Source organism: Pempheris klunzingeri, chromosome 18 (assembly GCF_042242105.1).
Source record: "Pempheris klunzingeri isolate RE-2024b chromosome 18, fPemKlu1.hap1, whole genome shotgun sequence".
NCBI lineage: Eukaryota > Metazoa > Chordata > Actinopteri > Acropomatiformes > Pempheridae > Pempheris > Pempheris klunzingeri.
In genome coordinates this window covers 9,471,413-9,496,309 of record NC_092029.1, presented here as the reverse complement: position 1 = coordinate 9,496,309, position 24,897 = coordinate 9,471,413, and the positions used below count along the sequence as shown (strand labels likewise).

Genomic DNA, 24,897 nt, shown 5'->3' with positions numbered 1-24,897 from the left:
AGTGTGTTGGTGCACAGAAGGTCATTAACAACAATAAATAACTATATCCACCTCTTAAACCTGGGATTATGCCATTACAACATATTTGCTGCAACCTGGAAAAGTTTTTAAACGTCTTTAAAAATTCTGCGCCCACCCGAAGATGTTTCACAAACTTAAACAATCTGCGTGGAAATGCTGTGTCACACTAATGCCTCCATAACGTACGACATTCAGGACATAATACTCCCACTTTTGGCACACCTTCCCTTGCAGGACCTGACAGGTTTAATCATGTCAAAGTTTCAAGTCGTCCTCAGGTTCTGACTCAAGCATATTTGCCTTCAGGTTGTCAGTAGTTAAGGTTCAGTGTTGAGAAAAAGGTGAACTGATCCTGAATATCTTTTTAAAGGCAACATCAACCACTATTAGAGAGGCAAGTTAGCAGAGTTAAGTGAACCAGAGTGAGAGAAACCACTACAAAGTTTGGGCTTTGTGCTTAAACCTAAACAACCGACTGATATGTATTCTGATGAGGGAGAGCAATGAACACCGCATAAAATGATAAGTGAAAGGCTGCCAATCATACAGGTTTTGTAGTCTCACATGGAGAACTGCAACACCCATCATGCCTTGCTGTGGTGAAAAGTGAACTAGAACAGTGGGTAAAAAGCAAAAATCTTCTCATTATTTTCGCCGTGTTTGCTAAAATGTCCCCACTCTTCCCAGAGTTTACACGTCATGAAGGGACAGAATTGATGCATTAACGCCTTGTGCTTAAATAAAACTACAGAGCTCCCTTACAAGCGCTGACGGAGTGAGGATAAGGAGGGTGACTTCAAAGTAGGACAAAAACGAAAAAAAAGAAACTGTTGAAGACCACATTTCAATCACATGAACAATAAATGGCAACATACAGTACATTTAACAAAAAAAAACCGAAGTAACAGCAAAACCTTTTAGTAAAAAAAAATGAAAAAAACATGAAGCACTGTGTTTACATAGTGCCACAGTTAATTTCACACCTACTGCAGTACAAACATTTTTTTTTTTTTACCACCGCCCTTTTTGTGATTAGTTGGTGTTTTAGTCTGTATGGCTGTTGGGATTGGAGCATCAGCTTGTAAAATGGCTCTGAAATGTGGAATTAGGTGGTATTCATGTTAAAGCACAGTTGCAGTTCTGGCATATTCCTGGCATGGCCTTGACATTTTATTGTGGCTTGTATGCTATTGAACCACGTGGCTCTGTTTTGCTTAAGTACCTCTCAACAGTCAAATATCGTAATACGCCTTGTTATCCTATGCGAGTGTGAAATGAATAACTAGTGCTATACGCATGGAGTTCATGGTGCATGTTTGCAGGTTGCAGAATTGTTACTAATGCTGTTATGTATAGATAAGTTATTCTTTATGATGACAGTTCATGTTGAGTGGGTTAAGTAGGTGGAGCTGAGATGACATAGTGGTTGATTGATGGTTGACATTACAGCCATTATAGGCCCTTCTTAGTCGGCGCACTGAGTTTTCTCATTCCCCTTATCCTGCCCAGCAACTCACGGACAAAGTCCTGCAACAAAGAAAGGGAAAAAAAAGAATTAGGCAGACAGTTGTGTGTATACAGAAGGAGCCAGGCTCCCATTTCCGGCCATTATGCTAAATTAAGGTAAAGGGCTGCTGGTTTTGACAATAGTATCGATTTTCTCATCTAACTCTTGGCCTGACGACAGATCCTGTGGCAGCTTGTTTGATAGTCTAATTTTGGCATCTACATGCAACATTACAAAGTGTGACTGTTGACTTTTTATGGTGATGGACAACCAAATGAATCAGTTCTTTGTGCCATTGGTGATTGTATAGTAGAAAAGGTGCCATGGTTACTGAGCAGAGCTGACTTAAAAATATCTTTTATTTGCACTGAATGCAGTCAGAAGTCATACTGAAGGGATGGAAAACAAACAGTGCAGCAAATCACATTTAATGGTTGTATTGCCCCTTAAATTACAGTGATGAAACACTGGATTATGAAACCATAAAGAATGAGGACAAAGAGACCCCACACCTTGTGTTTAAGCAAGACGCTGTAGAGAGGTGCACGCTAATGTGACTGCGGTGGAGAATATGCTGGAATATAATCCCCTTCATTATACCAGGAGTGACACAGCTCGTGTCCTAATTACTGATGCCTCCCCCTCCCCTATCTGCTCCTGTACCTCTCCTCTGCCTCTCTCCCCTTCATGACTGTCTTTTCTGCCTTTTTTTTCTCTGTGCATTCTGTTTTTCTCATCCTCCCTTCATCCCTGCCATCTATCTTTTGTCACCTTTTCTCTCCATAGCTTCTGTCGTTCACCGTTTATCCCCAGTTGGTGCCTCCACTGTGGGATTGTGTTCAAAATGGCATCTGTGCTACTCCATTCTCAAGGGATTACAATGTGTTTGTGTGTAGGTGTGACACGCATCAGCGGCCACACTTCTCTAGCTTTGGCCACCAGTGACCTTGTAGCCGTTGTCGCAGGTCGACCTAATGCCACACACACACACACACACACACACACACACACACACTCACACAAATGCACACAATGATGACAGATGGGATAGCCTGTATGGCTGTATGTGGAGGTAATGTGATTGGTCTATACTACCTTTAATCACTAAAATAGCTTAACCCTACCTCACCTGAACTTAAACACTTAACACCTCTACACACGCATCCCTTCACCCAATCACACACACCCCAATTAAACCAACCAAATTAACTAGTAAACAAATTTAGCGTTCTTGTTATTGTTCTTCGGTAACAGTGTCAAACAGCGTCTTTAGCGTGTGTGTGTGTGTGTGTAGCTGCTGATTGTTTTAACGTTGTATTTAGGTCAGGGTGACAGTGGAAAGCGGAAATCAATATGTACTTGTGTCACCAGACATTAATTAACCACATACACACACACACACACATATCTGGGACATGAAGCTTCTACATACACGCTGCAAATCGAACAGTATATGTGCGCATCAATAATGTCTGTCTACACGCAAGCTGCTGGGTCATTGATACTGAGCATTTTATTGTATGCGTAGATGACAGACATCCTAAACATACTCACCTCTGTTGGTTTGTAGCAGTCTGTTAATGATTCCTGTGTGAAAAGAAAAAGAAGGAAAACAGTGAGTTGTCGAGGAACGTTTTCAGACATCAACTTCGAGCCAGTTAGCTATTGGACTTTTATTTTTTATTCAAGAAAGTGAAATGTCAACTTAATGTACAATTCGACATCCTCTGGCCTTTTTGGCAGTTGTTGGTGTACGGCTACATTATGTCACTTAAAGATATTTTCAGTACAGCTCGGGTCAAACTGAATGGTAGGAGTTGTTTGTGTAAATCATCATTGCTCAGCACCAGGCTTTTATATCAGTCTGCCAGAGTTAACAGCAGTTAGAGGCAGTATGAATCATACAGGGAGAAATCCAACATACAGTAGAAAAGGCAGGAATGCCAATTTGACAAGTCTGACAACAGCAAAGGTTTTCATCTACAAAACATGTGATCTAAGCTCTGACGGAAAAAAAGACATGCACAACTGAAGGGAGTAACAAGATACACGTTCTCAGTGTTGTCGACGGAAATCAAGAATGTACACTGAGTGAAAGTGGCTACAACCAAAGAAACCTTGCAATCATAAGACAGAGTTTTTTGAGGTAACTGTTTGTAGCACACAACATTACACATGGGTGATAAAAACCACAACTCGATCATCTCAACTTTGCATCACCTATACACTGATTCATGTCCCGTATATACCATCGGGGTTTGCTAAGAATAGATGTGTAGGCACAAAGACAGACACAGGGGTTTACCTGCAGTTTGCTGGCTCTCTCGTCATCGCTGTTGACCTCCAGCAGGTCATCGATGTCTATCTCTACCTCTGGCATCTCTTCCTCCTGAAACACAACAACGGTCTTGTTTAAGCGAGCTGCTGAAACAGAGGCATGTCAAGAAGACAACGGCATGTAAACCAGCAAGAGGAAAGGAGGTAAACAGGAAATTAAAATGGAAAATTAAAGAATCTTTGTGCTGGAAATACATTACATTAAATCCTTTTTTGTTTGCTTTTTAACTCCTTCATTTCACCTCTCAGCTCAAATCCAAGTCTGTATTCAACACACATTTCTGCACTCCAAGCCCCAAACAGCCTGAATGTGTATTTTTGTCTATTAGGAGCAGACATCATATGGAAATGTCATTGTGTCATGCCACGCTGCCAGGGCTGGGCCGTTTAGTAGCGGCTCGGTGGTTTGAGGCGGTATTCTGCTCAGTACCACTTCAAAGGTCCTGTGTTCCCCTGATTCATTCATTTCACCACAAGGCTTGTGCAAAAGAGGCATGCAGGGAGGATCAACAATTCCCTCCCAGCTACCACATGATGTAGCTTCCAAACTCTCCCTTCGAGGAATTGGAGGTAAAGAAACCGTGAACAAGTGCAGCTTCTTCGTCCTTTACCAACAACTGAACCGCTCACTATAAACGTACTGCACGATTGCAGCAAAATGGACTCTGCTGCTATCGCTAGGAAATGCGTCCATAATGGATCATTCCACACCTTAGGATTTACGAGCAGTGCCAGCGGTCATCGTCAGAGCAGGAAATAATTTGTCCCATATGTAGCGAGGTGGAAAGTAAGGGTGTGGCGATTCAGGGTGGTGAACGTGAATGCAGCAAATGGAACTTCCATGTATCCCACAGCAGACCTGCAATTATGTCTTCCTTATTATTAACCATAACTAAGTGTTTCAGTTGTCTAGCCTAAACCATTTTTTTTTTTTGCTATATCTAATATATTTCACAAGCAAGACTAAATTCAATTCAATTTGTTTGTATAGCCCAATATCACAACAGAGTTGTCTCACAGTGCTTTACAGAGTTCATTGAAATAAACAAGAAATGTAAGCAAACAAACAATCTAATAAATCTGGCTGTTTTATCCTTCTTCATTCCAGTGGACTATTCTTTAACTTTCATCTTCCATCAGTGCAGTCAGGGGCCATGTCCAAACTCTATTTAATAGAAAATCAAAACCCAACCGTTTGGTGTGAGGCGTTTGGTCACTTTCAGCTCATTAATTTGGTCATTTTCAATTCAATTCAATTCAATTTATTTGTATAGCCCAATATCACAACAGAGTTGTCTCACAGCACTTTACAAAGTTCACTGAAATAAACAAGTGTAAGCAACAAACAATCTAATAAAGAGTCCAGCAGTCGACGAGGCCAATGGATCAGTCCGGTGGATCAGTCCGAGGCATCACCTGCCCTTTATGACCTTCCTTCTTCGGGAAGGAAAAACATTTGGTTGAATCATGTACAATGTAAAACCATGGTCAGCTGTTTCCAGCAAATAAATTCACACGAGCTGCCAGTTAAGACCAAAGAAGCAAAGTAAAGAACTGGCTGATGATGATAAGCCGATGGTATGGAAGGGTTGTGTTGCTTGTTGCTCTTAGTACCACACGTGATATGTTAAACTGAACACCTCTGTTGGGAAGCAAACAAGACTTACAGATGTAATAATTTTTGATTTAGTACCGTTGATGCATGGGACCAACTTTCCAATATAAAAATACTACGGTAAATTACTGTATAGCATGACAATAACATAGAAGGGTGATCTCTGCTTCCCTTTTCCCTGTATGCAAAAATACTAAAACTGTTTCCAGCTCTAAATCATGCCTTGTATGCATGTGTGTGTGTTTGTGTGTGTGTCTCTAAGGCTCTCAGAGGACTCCTGTATGCATTAGCCTGGAGCGTGCACTGGTATTCAGACACAGAACCACGGAGGATGGAAGGATGATTTGATTCTAGCTCTCAGCAATAAAGCCCAGTCACTGTGATTTTTTTTTTTTGCGTGGGTGGGTTGATGTGCACAGAATAGAATTAGCTTGCAATCATACCTTTGAAATTACAATACTAAATGTAAGACAAGTGGCAAGTGTGGTACATTATGTGCTCTATGTGCAACTACAGATGAATTACATTAGTGCAATTCTAAGTTTCTCATATAAATCATTAACTATGATGAAGGATGGATGAATATAACACAGGAAAGAACATGTTTCTCAGTAAGCTACAGACACGGAGACCTAACTTCACATCTCTCTCTGTACCCGCTTGACATCTGTGACACTCATAGCTGGCTTCCACATATTTCATTTGCATTTGTTCACACACATTTGACACTCATACACACCTTCGCACACAAGGCTACCTCACCTTCATCCTTATTCCTGAGCTGTTAAGAGGCATTTACACAACCAGCATTTTAAGCGTCTCAGTCTCTCTACAGATGAGTCTCCTTTGACCTCTGTCTCTGAAATCTCTCTCCTCGTCTTCGTGAGAGGGTCTCGCTCTGAAATTCCCCCTCATTAAGGAAACGGTACAGAGGGAAGGAGAAACGAGGCAATGTGGAAGAACATATCAAAGCCTGTCATCTGTTAGTATAGAAGTGTGTGTGCCATGGAGCCAGAAGACTGAGGTTATATGCAAATGCAAAACATCAGAGGAGAGACAAGCTATTTCAAACGGAGGAGAAGAGAGAAAGACGATGGATGGATAGATATGGAGTTGGCACGAGATGGGGACAGTTGTGTTAAAGAGAGGGGAAAAAATAATTAACATAATGTTGGTGCCATTAAAAATATCTCATTTTTTGTGACAGTTAGTTAAATCAAAACTGAGCCAATTACAGAATATTTGACTTTTTGAAACCCATTAATGATCCAAACTAGAATTTCAAGAACAAATTGTTTGAAAGGCGGCTGCTACCCTTTGAAAGGTCAACTTTTTTGCACCTGACAGCAGCTACCTGTAAGCTCTGAAATGTGAGCAGAGCACAGAAATCATGGCCTCGGTCACCAAGGCCAAAAACAAAATGAGAGAAGGGTATAAAAAAACAAAAAGCAAGTGGTGTCCTGATTCCTTTATGTGTTCTGTTGGTTTCCACGAGCTACAGAGAGAAGCTTAAACCTAATAATATGAACGAATAAGTGAATTACTGTGAAGTGAAAGCTCGTCATGAGAATGAATTTAACACACTGACCTACTTCTTAGGGGGCGAGGGGAAAGGACAAGTCCGTCTATCTGTCTGTGTTTCTGTCTATGTGCTTTATCACTCAGTCTGACAGCTGTGTGTGTGTGTGTGTGTGTGTGTGTGTGTGTGTGTGTGTGTGTGACCTCAGCAGGCAGTCCATCACCCTCTGTCAGTGTGACTGGTGATGACTAGGGCAAGCATGGCCTGTGTGTGAAGCATGAGTGCAGCCAATCGCCAACGACGTGCAAATCTTCAAACACACATACACACATTTTTACCACCATCAGTCTTCTTCAGGGAAATGCTCACAGGGCTTTGTCCCTCTGTGGAGCCTGTGAAAAACTACTTAAGTGTGTTAGATATACTGCATGCCACGACAAAATGGAAACGCCCTCACACACATGGAGATAAACATTGAACTTGTTGTCCTGCTGGTGATTGAGGGCCTAAAATAGTTGAGGTCACACCCACTACCCCCGGGGAAAATAATTTTCCATCTTGCCAGCAGTGGAAGGGTGATGAAATGACAGCGCACAATGCCGGGAGACAGAAAGGGACGGGCAAGACACACATATGCACAGGAAAACATTCAAAATAATGCAAAACAAGATCTTATTTTATGCTGATTTTGTAAGAGTGAATGGCGGCACAGGTTGAAAAGGCATTCATACAACGCAGAACTTCATCATCTTGAAAATGCGTATTTTATGGGAGATATAGCGAGGTATTCTCACAGCATGTGTAACAACAGGAGATGTTTTGGTGCTTTTTGTTGATTCTTCAATATGATCCCAAGCAAGTAGACAACACAAGAAGACAGAAATAAAATTTAAAAAAAAACAATCTCAGTGTGCCTGACAGTGTACAAGTGTTCAAGAGCACAGCAAGGAGACACAGGCTGTCATTCTTTTTTACATTTCTTTTATGAGTATGTGGGACCAAGAAAACACAACAAATAAAATATATTTTACCACAATGTGACGCATGATGGAAATGAGGAGGCTAGTCATCGGTGGGAAAACATGAAATTGTGCAGTGGCATGTGTGGACATCTAGTCTGTAAAACCCAAAATATAACAAACAAATGCATGGAAAATATATTTTGCTCCATATTAGTGAAGCCGTTGCCGTTGTCATGAAAAAGTGCTGTCTCTTGTGTGCTAAGTGCCAAAATAGTGCACTTAGTGTATAGTTCACACTGTGGAGGGTGAAATGAGAAGAGAATTTGTGTGTCTGTATGTATGACTGAAGAACAGAAACGACATTTGTTGCAAGATGAGAGCAAATTTGTGAGTCTACATATGCAGAAGAAAGACATAGTGATGAAAACGGGAAAAGAGAGTTAGTGTGTATCTCATGTGTAGAGGATTCTGCGCAAGAGAGATAACAAGGAGCCAAGTGTTTGCTGTAATGAAGGCAACTTTGAGTCGACTATATACGACGGCCAGCGATCAAAAGAGAGACAGAGAGAGAGAGAGAAAGCGAAAGCCCAACCAGTATGTTTAGTGTGTGCAGAGAAAGTGTGTGCATGCGTGACAGACTTGTTTTCACCGACTAGCTAAGCAGCCGGCAGCGATGTCAGTCTGGTTCGTCTGTGATGAGGTGAATCAAAGCTAATGTAAGCGGCCCGACCCTGTGACTCACCGTAAACTCTATTCAGACTCTATTCAAACACTCTCCACGAACAAAGAGTCAAACTCCTTGTGACAGGGAAACACTTCACTCGATCTAGTGTATCATGATTATTCCTATTCACAGCCTACTTACATGAACTAGAGTTACTAAGTTGTATTGAACAGCAGCATGGACTTCCTGGTGGGATAAGTGCTGAGGGGCTTTTGTTATGGCTACTATGTATAATTGTAGAAATATAATTATGTTGCATAGGTTCAGTATTATATATAGTATTATAGTATAGTATAAAAAATTCTTTTTTAACTGTCCTTGTACAGAGGACAACTATGTACAGTTGACGATTAGATAATAGCAGCTAACTTTTGCTTGAAATACCACAGCAGAGGTTTGTTTCGCCCTAGAAATGAAGGCTGAGGACTCGGCAAGCCGCTATGAATGGCAGCATGGAGGACGAGGTGTCAGTGGGCTGGTTTTTCAGTAGCCTTGCTAGCTGACAACTGTATGCCTGCACAAAAACACAAAAAAGTTCTGAAGACTATATTATGAAGTAAGAAATCACGCCATTGGTTATTTTAGCATCACTGCAGCCCGAGAGAGGTGCTGCTGTAGCTAAAAGATTTTGTCTGGACAGTCATGGCAGTTGTTGGGTACAGATGCTGAAAATGGAGGCTTAGTCGTCGTCACTGCTGTCTATCTGTTGTCATTTTCAGAGTGAGTGTGTATGAGAGCGAGACGGGCAGAGACAGTGTGGCTATGTTCCAGAAGTGCACAGGAACATTCAGTCTCTGCCTGTAATGGTATTTCAAAACCGAGTGTTTCAGTAATGCACACAGCATGTGGCTGACTCTGACAGATCCCCTGCGTAACTTAGATAATATTGGGCGCGCACACACAGTCTGATCCGGTTGATAATAGCGCCCGCATTTCTTTGATCACAGCTCTGTTTGCAAGTGCTAAAGATTTTAGAGGAAAAAGGAAAAGCAGTGAGACAAAGAGAGAAAGTAGAGAGATGCTAAAATGTTCAGATGAGATTGTAAACACTGAAAAGTCATTAAAGAGTGGAGTACAAAGGAATAAAAGAAAAAAAAACAATGAAATAATGGGGGGGTGTTTGCTAAAATAAGGACTGTGCAGGGAGGAGAGCAACTGTGAGGTGAAAAAAGACTGCAAAAGGGAAGTAGAAAGAAGAGAAGAGAGGAATGTATGAGTGCAGTAATTTGAATACATATGAGGAGAAAATGAGATACAGGAAGATGGGGAGCACGCAGATAAGTGGGTCACTGTGATGATGAGGCAGAGGGGGAGGAAGAGGAGGATTGCGCAACACAGTAAAACCTCACAGCTCAGCTTTCTGCCTCTCTCTGCACTGCCATGCTGTGTCACATCAAAGCGAGGAGGAGCTCGAGGTGGGATGGATTCATCTCGTGAGGACGTGTGAGATGAAGGAGAAAGTACTGCACACCTAAGAGTGAAGGGCGAGCATGGGACGAGGAAAATAGCTGAGAGGTCTCGGTGAACAAGAGGACAAAGGCAGCAGACAGTGCATGAGAGGAGTAAGAGAAATGATCAAATAGAGGCTGCTGGGAGTTTGCCAGGCTCCCTATGACGGTTGCAGTGTCTCACAAAGTACAGGGGGGAAAAAAATACTTGGACCGGCATCAACAAAAGGTGCAACGGTTGAAAGAAGCGTCTCCACAGCTCTTTTTTCTCTCCATCTATTCCTCCCTTCCTCCTCCTCTGCCCTCAAGCACCCCCCCCCCCCCCCCCCCCCCCCCCCCCCTCCCCACTCCAGCGGTGCAGTTTGCTGAAGCAATACAGCGCGGACGGTGTGACTTCACTGGATAAAGTTAGCTGCTGCAGCAAAAGCTCTTTTCCCACGCTGATTCAGCTGTACTCTAGACGACATTGTATATCAGAGAGGGGAACCAGCAGAAAGAGGGTTGGGAGGAGGAATTAATCCTTAGAGGGGATTTTCATAAATAAAAATGATTCTGCATGCTGAATTTGGAAACTAATTGTGATGTAAATGTCTTAATCATTCATCCATCCCTCATTGTGGTAGTTGCTTCTCTACAATAGGGTTGTAGCACTGAATTTTCCCTCATAACTTTGATCTATGAGGACACAGGTCAGCTAGCTATTGGCACACATATTTCAGGCCAAGTGTTCCCCCCAGTAATGCTTCTACATGTCTGTTTGTGCGACTAAATATGGACCAAGATATCAAAGCTTTGCTTTGTGGCTCAGCCCTGTAAACACCAGCACAGTTTGCTATAATGCACACATTATTGTCACTGCACATAGATGGTACTGTCAGTCTTTCATCAAAAATAACTTCCTATTCATGAAGAAGTTGCTCTCCATCTGGATGGATAGGGTAGTTTTTGACCTACAGAAACAGTAAGCATTGGATTTCATGTGTTATATGTTGATCAGACCATATCTTGTTTTAATCATATTCCTCCACAGAAAAGTAGACAATTACTGAGTCTTTCTTCAACATTGCTTAATGTTGTCTTCACTATTAACAATTTCCAGCGGCACTGAAAACTTGTTAAGAACACAAGCAGCCCATCTTAGCAATAACAGTTCTCACGGCTCCAGTATCACCGTAGCACCAACATGTGGTTACAGTTTGAGGAGGTACGTGTTGGCTATGACTATAGCCTACAGTGCAGCTTCAGCTATATGCACAAGTCCCAAAGCTCTGCCATCACCCCTTAACATGACTGTTACCCTACACAGACTGATCACATAGCAAGAAACTGCCTTGAACGTCATGCACATTACAGCGAAAAAGACAACATCATCTGCAAACAGCAGAGATGCCACAATAGTATTGTCTCTGTCTCTCCCTCTTCCTCAGAAGAAACTTGACACACTGTACATAAACAGTAGATTTGATGAGAGGTATCTCATATCCACCATGAACAATTCTTTCTTAAAGCTCTGTGTATTGGATAAGATAGATTGCAGCAGCTCACAGTCCTCGTGCGGCTGCTAATGCACACATGCAGTGTTATGCTATTGCTGTTCAAGGTCACCATACTTGAAATCGCCTCACTCTCTTTCAGTTAAAATCCTGATTTAAAGCCCAGACAAAGTATTGTTGTGAATTCAACCATGAAAGTGCCAGCATCTTTCTTGTGACCCTATTTCACAGTTTTGTGATTCGGCGGCGCATTATTCATTTTTCTGTATTTACCAGGCAGAGAGTTCTTTCCTGATGCTAATATACTGACAGCCGGGACCCATTTGGACCTTTGCTCTCAGTACAAAGCAAAGCTTCCAGCCTAACTGGACATAACATGTCAATATCACCAGAGTCAGAAGCAGTCAGCCAGTCAAAGTAATGGATTTATTCACATTCAGAGGCAATTTGAAAATGCTTTGTTGTGAAGTCAGAGAGTATAAGCAATGGCAACTGAAACTCAGCTTACTACGAATAAGTTATCTTTTCAACATTTAATACACCGGAATTCTTGCTTACTGATTGGATCTAGATTCAGCACATGCAAAGATAGACACACAGGAAACTACACACCCACACAAACACACCCCGCTGATTTTGAAAGGCAAAACAATAATCTTCGTCTCTCCGTCTTCCTCCTCATCTCTCAGGCTCCCTCTGTCAGACACGTGTGAACGACGGCAGTGTTTTGCATCTTTTCGCAGTGCCAGCCGTAGAGGGTGAGTCAGTGTTAGTACACAGCCAGTTTATAAATTGTGTCGGCCTGCTGACAATGAAACCAGTGATTTACTGGATCATCTTGGGATGGGAGGAGATGTCATAGGAAGACAAGAAAGTCAGTGTGCGAATGTGAAAAGTCAACATCTCTTCCTTTCACACTCTCAGCGCCTTTTCATTTTTGCAACTCTGGTTGCGCAATTTGTATCTGGTTCTCCCTATAATCTATTAATTTTTAATCCCTTTGCAGCTTACATCCTGTTTGAAACAAGTCTGAAGACCAATTCGCTGAACAATCATAAATTTAATCCTAAATTATTAAAATGGAAAGCATGCCATTCCATGTCACTATGTCATTGCCACTTGCACTTGCCATTTTGAGCTCCTTTTTCTGTACCACTAAATCTTTTGGGACTCCAGGGCTATATTTGCAAGGCCTATAATTCAAGTTAATAACCTGCGGACATTTTGTTCTCTCCAGATTTTTCACTCTATCCATTTTATATCTTCTCTTCTATGCAGCTGGGAGACTGATATCCCTCCCCAGGGTTGGTGGAAACATCTAAAACCACCATGATATCATTATAGTATCACAACTAAGCCCATAAACACAACATGCAGGGTTAATAAAGTGGGAAACCATAGAGGACAGAAAGAGAACAGGAAAGGATCTAGACTGACAGAAAGATAGATCATTTTCTATTTTCTACATTTATCACTGTTTTTTGATGATACCTTTCTTCTGGTTAATTTCTTGTCATATGTTGATGAGCTTTTGTTGCATTTAGGGGTAATGACATCCTCCAGCATGGTGTTTTATAGAGTAATTATACCTTTTTCGTCCATTCAGAGGGTATGTGATTAACAGCTCCAACAATAGACGTAAAATAGCTAATCCACACCCATGTTAAAGCCACAGGAATGGCAGCAGAGCAGAACATTTGAGGGAAAATCACAGAGAGGAGGAGGCGGAGGTGGATAAAAGGCAGGTAGGTGGGTATCCCGGTGGGTCAGAAGTTGAAAGAGGAGGAAAAGTGAAGAGAATGACAGCAGGATGACGAATGTGGAGGGACGACCGAAAGGGGAACAAACACACTGTGACCTTTGCGCTCGCTTTTGCTTTTTAGCCAGATATTTGACACCTTTCTGCAGCGTGTGTGTTTAGAACTATTTCAACAGCTGGTGGCCACCTTCTTGCTAAAAGGCCTTCTTGTCAACACCTCTGATTTGCTTAGCAGCAGACGTATGTGTCTGCAGGTGCTAGATGGAATATGTCAACGCGTGCTCGGACACAGACGCCGAGCTATTTCTGTCGATGCAATTTTAATGGCAGAGGTAACTGTCTGGCTTCCCAAGCACACATAACAAGCCCGACAATGACCTTCCTCGCCAGATCCATAAACACATCAGGGTCAGTCGTTTAAACACACCATCAAATTGACTTGCTAAATCTCCCAATGAGTGATGCCTGGCTCTAATCGTCAAATTAATGATGGCCACTCTGGGTCCAAGTTTATTATGCGTGCATGTGTTTCTCTTCCTCTTTTCCTGTTCAATTCCCACACTTTCTCACAGCTTTTTCCTCTCCCTCCCTTCTCCTTCTGTGCACTTTTGACCTTTGGCAGATCGTAATACACATTGGATTGGTGTAAAATGGACCCAGAGGTGTAACAGGGAGCAGCCATTTTCAGAATAATGAGGTAATCAAGCTCAGGCCACTTCCTGTCATCAGTCAGAATGAGAAGCGTTCAATTGATCACTGAACTGAATCACATCCATCAACTGGCCGAGGTGATGGCTGCACATTTGAATGGGCTAATAAAGGGAAAAACAATGAAGCAACACCTTTTTACATACCTTCAGCCTTAGACTAGCCTGGATTATAACTTATAGTCTGCTTACACCAGTATGTCTACAGTATATATACAGGCAGTATATCCAGTAACCTCAATGGTAACAAAATACCTCTGTCTTCTGTGTCAATATGTGTGTGTGTGTGTGTGTTTATCCATGGATCTTTTCCTAAACTTATTGAACGTCACTAATGACTTGGGTTGAATTGCACTGCTTACTCTGCTACCCTATGAGGTTCACATGATACACGGGCCATTCTCCTTCCCAGCGAGAAAAAAAAGATGAAAGGTGAGCAAAGAGAAATGTTACCGACAAGGTCACAGGACAAGCGAGGGGGAGGAGGGGATAATGATATAGACAGAAAGAGATGAAGACCGTCAGTGGTCAGCAAAACCCAGATTCCTTTGTCCACGGCACATATGTACACACACACACACACACACACACACACTGCATTGAGACAGCCTTTCTACACAAAGCAAGATACACAAAAGGCCCATGTTGTTGTAATGATTATCCAGAGAGAAAGAGAGCAGTGGACAGAAGAGTTATTTATGAGAAGATGCTCCGTCTCCTCATTCCCTTTGCTCCATTTGGTCCAAATATGTACCCTGACCTGTGTGTGTGTGTGCATGTGCTACAATCGAGTACAAGGGCTTTCATGGAAAAGCACCCGTGTGTGCTCGCCACCCCGTATCAGCCAAAGAGCAACGGAATATCATCAACCCAAAAAAGCATGCAGGGCCTATTATGCACATCCATACAAACCCACAGAGACAGACATAAACACACAAACACACAAGGCCCGAGGGCAGGGTGCTGTATGTTGGCAGTGTCTGTGCTTGTACACATGAACAAGCTTCACTGAGCAGGTCTCTATTGACGCTGAGCCATGAAAAAGTAGGGCATTATCTCTGTCCCCTTATTCTGCAGCATGCACCCCAACAACATACATGAAACTGCAGAGTCTGCAAACCTGTAACAGTTAGCCACTCTGTTAAACTCTCTAACACACATCAAGTTAAGTCTTTTTCTCAACAGCCTTCAGTGATTGTGGTGAGGTGATCTCATACACACACATTCTGCCTTTTGATCACCTCGTGTCGACCTCAGCATTCATTTGCTTTCCAATACAGTCTGGTCCAGTCTCTCGTAGTGGACTACGAGATGAATGAGTGGGCTAGTGTTTTTTTTTTTTTCACAGGTTCTGAGCAAGGGTGTGTAAAAGATGGAGTTTTTAACTCATGGGATTGCAAAGCTACATAAATATTCAACAGTGAGGACTAGAAGGAGGACGGATTTTTCTGTTTTGGTGAAATCAAGATTAGAGGTGACACAATAAGTTTAAAAATAATTATACTTTTTAACAAAAATGCCAAACATTCTTTGCTTCCGGCTTCCCAAATGTGAAGACTTTTCTTTGTCTTGTGTGATTATACACCAAATATTTTTTGGATTTTGAATAGTTGGTTGGACAATGTTGGCACTTTGATGACATCTGCATGGGCTCTTTGGAAATATATGTACAGGCATCTTGTTCTTTTAGACCTGATGAATAATCAGTGAATTGAGAAAATAATCTCCACATTAATGGACCATGAAAATGATCTGCCCCAATCAAACTATAGATTGATTCACTGTTAATTTACAGCAGTGATGGAACGTAACAAAACTGCTCGTTGTTCATAGAAAAAGCACTTGGCTCCTTTGCTTTTCTCTCTCCTTCACTCTCTCTCTCTCTCTCAATTTTGGACCCCCCTCCTCCTCTCTGTTCACTCCTCTTTCTCCTCTCTGCTCTCTCCGCTCGGTCCTTTGAAGAGCAAAATGAACAGCAACATATCCCAGGAGAACGGAGGGGAATCCATCTCTGACAGAACTCACCTTCTGTTATCCCATCGCCCAGAGAGAGGGAGGAAGAGAGGGGAGGAAGAGAGGGGAGGAGTGGGACAGAGGCTCAAGGCAAATTAAAACCAGTGTTGGACAAAATACAAGATAATAAGACACTGCAAGAAGATATGATACCACTGTGTTAGTGACTGTTGATTTATTTGTAAGTAAATGTCTTTGTCTCATAGTTTAAAAAAAAAAAAAAGGTTTATATCTGGGAGATGCTTAGCTTAGCTTAGCTTAGCTTAGCTTAGCTTAGCATAACGACTAGAAACAGGCACTTTTGGACAGCATCGTCTGTTTCCTCTGTTGCCCTTCTTTATGCCAGGCTAAGCTAAACAGGTTCTATTTGTGGCTTCATATCTACCACACAGACATGTTGTAATATTTCAGACAGGCCAAATTGGAAAACAAATTCTCACCTATGTGTTACTGAAAACAACATTCACTTTTGTCTGGGTTAACCCTTTACCCTCCTGTACTCTCAGCATCATCGCACAGGCACTGCCCCCACACAAACACACACTGTGATGATCTCTGGTATCAGGTTTTCTTATGAAACTGATACAGAAGCTGACCTTTAAGCCAGACCGGCACAGCCAAATCAGCAGTCTCTCCCTCTCTATCTGTCTATCACACACACACATAGTCAGCACATACACAAAAACACACTCCTGAGTCTATCTTAGGTCTGCACATGGAGGTGTTAACAGGCATGACTGGGGTGTAACTTCCTGTTTACTGTCACGTGACTAAACATCCTCAGTAAAGCAGTTAAGTCCACCTGCTCCAACACAGCTGTCATCTATCTATTCACGGACCAACAGACAGATGCACAGATCAAAGTGAGCCTTAACAATGCACCGAAGTGACAAAGTGTCACAACAATGATGTACCTGTTTCACTACCTTCTGTCCTCTGAAATCCTGCCAGCTTCCCTGTCTTTCTAGAACCAGTCAACACTTTGATTGCTCCAGCGACATCAGTCTGGCAACAAAAGCAGAGAGCCAGGGGAATATCATGTGATATTATCCCATTTGCTGCGTGAAAGACATAACATGTCATGCTGCTGGGAATATCCACACTGGAATCTGGAGACCAGAACTTCCATCATTAAAACTCAATTTAAGGAAAAAGGGACATCTACAGACAATAGCAAAGTCTTTTTCAACAGGAATGCTGCGATATTCAGAAAAAAAGATTGCAGGGATGCAGGACTAGAGCGTTTCTGACAACTGAGTCAAGTATGCATTTGCATTAAACAAATCACACGTCGACATCCATTGGCGGAGAAATGCAAATGTTGCATGATCGAGATGTGACTCTCCACTGGGCCGGTGCACTCCAGCCCTCATCAAAACATCAAATGGATCAGTCGACCCACGCGGGGAAGCATCACACGACTTGTAGATCAAGCACACCTGCTGATGGCAGACTGACATGCAGCCAAGAGCTCAGCCGGCTTTGAAATGTAAACCAGTCCATCCTCAGACGGGCTATGCAGCTCTTTGCAACTTGAGCGAGAACCACAGGAGGACTATAAAGAGAGGAGGAAGCTTGCAAACGAGATGACAGCTGTAAAAAAAATCAGCAGCTTGGGGTTATATGGCTCCAAAAAGATACTTTTTTGGTAATGTTTTAGTAGAGTGAAGCGGTTTGGAGCCGCAGGAAGTCGTAATGGCTTTACACACATGTAGGCAGTCCATTTGCCTTCAGTGTGAGGAAGAAATATTTGCACGGCAGTGCACTGACAGACAATAAAGCTTCCATGTTGGCATTAAGTGTCCTGCTGGGATTTGTGCAGGTGATTCCCCCTCTGCACATGCGCACACTCTACCATTAATCTTGGTAATAGTCAAAGATGCAGCATATTGCAATAATGAATAACCACAGGCACAGCAGTGAAGTGCTCCCACAGGCTCTTTCTCTCTCTCTCTCTCTCACACACACACACACACACACACACACACACACACACACACACACACACACACACACCAACCTTCAAACACTTTCATCATATTTAAATTAACGCGTTTCCCCTCAGTGCTGCCTGACGGGTTCATGTGCGCAGGCACGTGTGGATGCACGCTCACACCGCCTGTCTCATCTCTCATTGGCTGAGTCTGGAGGTGACAGACAGACTGTATGCCTGTGGTGTGTATGTGTGTGTGTGTGTGCAGACCCTCTGTTGCAAGGGAAAGGGGTCAGAGCCCGAGGAGATGATTGGCTGGCGAGGAGAGTCACAGCATCAGCACATCCTTAACCCACTGCCCTTCTTTCCTCTTCTCCATCCATCCCCTCCCCCCACTTGGCTCTGGCAGCATACTGTGTGTGGCAGCGGGCACACACACACACACGCACTTACACATCACCTATACAATATCTCTCCCACAGCACCCACTTAGATCTGCCCCCATGGCACCCCCCTCCTTTAAATGTTAAACTATGCGACTTGTGAACGTGAGAGCGCAAATTAATTGGGGATGTCAGTATCGTCTGGGGACAGATCTTCCTTCGAAAGGTGAAAAGGGGCTTAAAAGGTCAGACATTTGCCACAAAAACACCAGCGGAATTAATTTCAACACACAGAGAGTCGCTCGACACAACCAGAGAAACTGAAACACAAGCATTGCCTCTTATCGTGCCTTTTTGCCCATGAGGACTATTTAGAACTGAGTTTTAGGTGCAGAGGAAATAAATGATAAATCCACTGCAGAATGCAGTTTCTCGATAAAGAAAAGAACCGACGCGAGTGGTGCGTAAAAGGTGCAACCGTGCGGTTTCCCTCGCACTCCCCTTCCCATTCTCGCTTTCGTTGAACCAACCATCCCTCTCTTTCCCCCCGTCCACCCCCCCACGCGACAGGGATGATCAAAGTCAGTGTCGAGCAGTTCTGCAACGAGCAACATTATCACACCAGCCAGCTTTTGTGCTGCCCAGACACCCCTGCTTTTCTCGCCACGGTCATAAACCAGCAGGTATCAGTGTTGCAGGAGACAAAGAGACACCAATAAAGACGCAGACACAGACTGTTTATTGGGGGTGAATGTGGATGCGTTATCCTGACACCTTTGCAGAGACAGAGGATTAGAGCATCTACGGATGAGATGAGCAGCAGCTGTAGCTCATTTAAGCGTAAACCCGGTGAGACACAACGGGGATCTAAATGTGATAGGTTGGGTTTAAGCCATAAGCCCATCAGACTGATACAGCAGGTATTCAATGGCAGTGTCCCTGTGTGGCATTCAGCGGGCTACACTTGTGTTCGTCCTCCTGTCTCCCAAAATGTCCCTACTGATCTCAAAGGTGATCGCTGATAAGTGTGCGCACCGTCCCTGAGTGATTTCAGATTTGTGTTCCACTCACCTCACAGTCGTACAACTCGCTGAGCTGCTCGATGATCCACTCCTCCAGGACGAGTCTCTTCCGCAGCTCTTTCCTGTCGTACTTGACCGTCACTTTGCCCTGTCTCTTCTGGACCGGGTCCTCCGTGGTGATGGGGCCGGACCCAACGCAGCCCACCCCGGTGGAAGGTTGGAAGAAGACGCGGCTGCCGGCGGTGGGCAGCGGGGCACTAGTCTCGGTACTGGCGGCCGACATTGCGGTGCGTGCGAGCTTCTTATTTGGGAAATGTTGGAATGAAGGGGGGGACTGAGATGCGGACAGGGGCTGAGTGCAGCACGGGAGACAGGAGAATGGTGAGGAGCTTTTAAACAGCTGCTATTTAAAGCGCAGCGCCGGAGACAGCCGAGAAGGCGGAGCGTACACTGCAAGAAATGAGCATCTTAGGCGCGTGTCTCGTGTTAAAATTCAAATCTGTGTGCCCCTTTAAAAAAGAAAACCTCTTTTTTTGTATAGAGGCATGAAATTGCTCGTTTCCATCATTGTTTCACAAGGGCACCTTCACATAATGATGATAAAACATGGCAGGACATCCCACTATTGCTAAAAATGGCAAATTACTGATGGAAGTTCTGCAATGATTTTAACCGAGCGCACTTGAAATGAGTCTGAAAGATGCCATTAGCAGGTCCCAAAGCTTGTTTAAGGAGGAAAAAAGATTTCCAAAGAGTGATAGGTGATAACATTACTTGTTAAGGTGGACATTTTTTGCAGTGCGCCAGCCAAATTCCCTCAATGGTGCTTGTCTGTGCACTCGCGCGCACTGAAGAGCCAGCAGATGCCAGAAAGCTTCAGCAGAGGGTCTTTCCCAATTCTAGCCATGCTCTTCCGCCACCTGCTGATGTTATTCATTCACTCAACTGTATCTATTGAGTGATTATGCACATTTGTGTGACACACTGATTAGTAGAAAAGGCTGACATGCTCATACTGATACTGGATCACCAGCATGTTTCCAAATGAGTACAATTCTGAACCCAAAGATTTCAGCCTGGCTTATAGAGAGGAGTTTGCGCCACCTGTTGGTCATGTGGAGTTTTTTTTTTTTTTCTACAGAAACACTTTATGCAATACAAGCATATGCCAAACATATTTTGCTGTGTACAGTGTACAGCCTTATGCTGCGCAATAAATGATGCACTTTGGCATGTGGTTAACGCACAGTTCTCCGTAGATTATGCAAAACAATCCAAGTTTAATGATTGCACCGGGTGTCCACAAGTCCAACTCTTCAAACCTGGTCCTGTATGGGTCACTAGTCAGTAACAGAGTTTCTAAACATGAATAAACATAAACCATGACTCATCTTTCTGCTCTGTCAATTGGAGCTCTCGCTGCATGACTTATTATGTACAGACAAGAGCCAAATTGTTGGAAAACGTTTAAGTATATCAAAACTCTAGAGAGGAATAGACTGTAATTAGTGAAGTAATTGAATATGAACTTTAGACTTAATGTAACAACTCATAGAGGGCTCAACACGGGAAGAAGTGGAACATTAACTTTAAAGAACATTTAAGGGTTCAGCCTAGACTTTTTTATGATGGCCATGGTCTGATTTCCTGATGATGAGCCTATAGACTGATCGTTGTGCTCACTTGCAGCATTGGTCATATCGTTAACCACCTTAATCAGTATCAGACCTGCTCTGCAGAAAACAGCTATGTTCATCAGGTTCCAGTAGTGGTGGAAGTAGATCCTTTATTGGTAAAATGACTAAAACCACTCTGGACTGTAAATATACTCTGTTACAAGTAAACGTCCTGCATTGAAAGTGTTACTTCAGTAAAAGTATGCAGGTTTAATCAGGACAATGTGCTTCAAGTATAAAAAGTACTGCAGAAGAACATCCCCTGTGACTGTTATACTATATTACCCTATATCATTAGAGTAATATTACTCATGCATTAATATAAAATCAGAGTTTTACTGTTGTAGTTGATTGAGTTGGAGCTTTATTTCAACTATTTTGTATCAGACTGCAATTTATTGTCTCTACGGATTAATCTGCTGATTATTTTTTCCATTCATCAAATGATTGTTTGGTTTGTAAAAAATGGGAAAATAGTGACAAATGCTATCACAATTACCCGCAGCCCAAAACGACATCATCACAATGCTTTTTTCCCCCAACCAAGATCATAAATATATAATGACAACATACTTGAAATAAATGATTAAAGAGAAACGCAGCATATCTTTACATTTGTGTGAAATTTTATCATGAAAAAATAGCAATTGTGAAAATAGTTGTGTCAATCGACTAATTGGGCAATTTGATTTATATTAAAACATCACATTTTTAGAGCTCATCATAGCTTTTGTGCATAAAAATCTAATTTAAATCCATAATCTTAATTAAAGTCAAAGTGTAGAGGCTGAAAGTGGCATAAAAAAGGAAACACTCAAGTTAAGTAGAAATACCTCAACTTTATAGGCTATTTAAATACAGTATTTGAGTAAATGTGCTTAGTTACTGTACATTCCAGCACTGCCAGGTTCAGACATAAACAAGCAGCAGCCAGCCACAGAGGGCTGTTTTATTCCCTCTCTTATATAGGCCCACCTGAGATAACACTGCAAGTGTTTCACAACACCAGGTCTGCGCTTGGCTGAGCAGCGGGAGCGAGCAGGATCCCAGCAGGCTGACCTCTTCTCTCTCTCTCTCTCTCTGGCAGCCATGGCTGTCCTGTCCATCCTCACTCCCGTCCTGGCCGCGGTTCTGTGCTTGGTGATTGGCTTCATGCTCATGAGATCGCAGCAGACGGAGACCACCTCGACCACCCAGGGAAAAACTGAAAGGGCGTCTAAAGGGGACTTTAGACCGTGGGTGGATGAGGACTTACAGGATGACACAGAAGTCACAGAAAAAGAAGATGGTGAGAGCTGAGCAGAAACTTTTTCTCTTCTTACTTTCTCTTCTTACTTTACAGGGCTGGACGTGATTGATTTCTAGGAATAGTTTTGGATAGTCACATCCACAGCTGGGTTAATCATTAATTTGGTAAATAAAAAATCATGCACTTTGTGGCAGACACAGGTGGACAGTAGCACATTTACTTAACTACTGTACTTTAGAACATTTCTGTACCATACATGAGTTGTTTTTTTAACTGATGACCTTTACTTCACTTTATCAAAAGACAAATATTGTACATCTTGACTCCACTACATTTCCACAAAGGTTACTCTTACTCCTGACTCTGAGGCTTTGAATTTTCTTTTTGTTTTCTAAAATCCGACTTAGCACATGTTGTGTTTGTCACAGAAGAAAGACCAATCACAGTGAAAGACCCCTGTTACGCTGTCTGTCAAGTTCAAAGTGCTACAGTATTTGTACTTCATTTTAGTCTTTGCATATTTTATCCTCTACTCCACTACTTTTCAGAGGCAAATGTCGTACTTATGACTCTACAAGGCCCAGATTTATTTGATAATTTAAAGCCTCTACTTGTTTGTTCTGGCTACTATTTTTTATTTACCGAAACATTTAAGCTACATATTCATAGAAAGGGAGAGAAAGACTGTGAGCAGCTGTTTCTATGCGCCTTCCCTGTTGATTTTGAGTGATTATCATGAATTTAACCATCCATTAATCTCCGTAGTTTCGATATTAAGGTTTTAGTAAGGCTATAGCTAAAAATTCACTTTGCATTTGATTTTTGGGTGCCTCTTTGGGTGGCACAGGCACCCAGGCATTTTGAGATAACAAAGTTGGTTTCTAAAGGTAACAATGTACTTAAACAATGTGCAAAATGTAATTGTTTTTGCCTGATTAGAGATTACTCTAACCCTCCATAATCACTGGTTCTGCTTGTCATCCTTTTAGAGGATGGTGATTGGGTAGACAGCAATGAGGAGGAAGACTGTCAGCATGTGCCCTATTCACCACCACGTTACCCCGAAGAGACGATGGTGGAGAAGTCCAGGGATTTCTACACACTGATGAACCAGCGGAGGTCAGTGCGATTCATCAGCCCAGAGCCGGTCCCAAGAGAAGTCATCGATAATGTCATCCTCACTGCAGGCAGGTGCAAATTTAAGAGGACAAATGCACTGTTAATCTGCTCTAAACCAAAATAAAACATTTTGATGTAGCGCCACATAGCAGCTATGTAATCTTTCTGTCTTTCTAATTCTTTTCTGTCCACTGGCTCCTCCACCTCATCCTTCCTCTGGACAGGTACGGCCCCCAGTGGAGCGCACACAGAGCCCTGGACGTTCATCGTGGTGTCAGACCCAGAGACGAAGCACAAAATCAGACAGATAGTGGAGGAGGAGGAGGAGGTTAACTACCGTCAGAGGATGGGGGACAAATGGGTCAATGATTTGGCCAGATTAAAGTGAGCACGCACACATTTATATCAATATATTTGTATTAGAACAAGTGAACATAGCTTCACTGACAGCATTCAATCCCCATCCCCTTATCCTATACATACATAATGATTATTAGTCTAACTACATTTCCTACTTTCACACCCTCTTACAGGACAAACTGGATCAAGGAGTACTTGGATATCGCTCCATATCTGCTCCTCATCTTCAAACAGACCTATGGCATCCTACCAAACGGCAAGAAAAAGACACATTACTACAATGAAATCAGTGTCTCCATATCCTGTGGAATCCTGTTGGCTGCATTACAGGTAAAGACACACTGAAATGTAGATGAGTCTACTCTTGTTCTCTTATGGTCATAAATGCCATTTAAACAAGAACAAGAAAGATAGACTTAAGAGTGTGTATAGAACTGTATGCATCTTCTCGAAAATGCATGAAAATAGTGGATAAACTAAAAAAACATTTTGTGTTTGACGTATGCTTGTTCTTTCTGCCCATTTACCGATCAGAACGTGGGTCTTGTGACGGTCACATCAACGCCCCTGAACTGCGGCCCCCAACTCAGGCTCCTCTTCAGACGGCCAGTTAATGAGAAGCTGCTGATGTTGCTTCCTGTAGGTTATCCTGCATCTGAAGCCACAGTGCCCGACTTGGCACGCAAGCCTCTGGATGATATTGTAGTGTATATATAACAGAACCTACAGAAAAAATAGCTAATGTGACTTGGAAATGTTTGATCACATAGACAGACAAAAATGGATGGTGCCAATCTCTTCATAGACTTAAAAATAAACCCCTTACTGAAAAGTACAGCTTAATAAGATATCAGTTTTATTTTGAATGGAAAATAGCCTCACTGTTAAATTCTGCTATCTCTAATGGAAGTTCAATGATTGGGAAAATAAGTAGCCAATCCTATTGAGCAGCTCAATGTAGAACTACCTTTGAGTTTTGTCATGATAACATATTGTGCCGTCCACAGTATTTGCTGTTAATCTTAGTTATCTTAACAAACCATTACAGTA

At 42.6% G+C, this 24,897-nt stretch overlaps 2 protein-coding genes across 2 annotated transcripts; one reads left to right on the top strand and one right to left on the bottom strand.

Moving 5' to 3' along the window:
* Positions 1 to 1,473: 1,473 nt before the first annotated feature.
* ppp1r14c (protein phosphatase 1, regulatory (inhibitor) subunit 14C) lies at positions 1,474 to 19,767 on the bottom strand. The gene is made up of 4 exons (XM_070849763.1): positions 19,493 to 19,767; positions 3,834 to 3,917; positions 3,083 to 3,115; positions 1,474 to 1,548 (listed from the first exon to the last, which is right to left on the bottom strand). The coding sequence occupies exons 1-4, from the start codon at positions 19,724 to 19,726 to the stop codon at positions 1,474 to 1,476; spliced, it is 426 nt and encodes a 141-aa protein (XP_070705864.1). The 5' UTR covers positions 19,727 to 19,767.
* Positions 19,768 to 22,144: 2,377 nt separating this feature from the next.
* iyd (iodotyrosine deiodinase) lies at positions 22,145 to 24,602 on the top strand. Its single transcript, XM_070849519.1, has 5 exons — positions 22,145 to 22,407; positions 23,358 to 23,555; positions 23,712 to 23,871; positions 24,021 to 24,177; positions 24,382 to 24,602. The coding sequence occupies exons 1-5, from the start codon at positions 22,209 to 22,211 to the stop codon at positions 24,562 to 24,564; spliced, it is 897 nt and encodes a 298-aa protein (XP_070705620.1). The 5' UTR covers positions 22,145 to 22,208; the 3' UTR covers positions 24,565 to 24,602.
* The last annotated feature ends 295 nt before the right edge of the window (positions 24,603 to 24,897 follow it).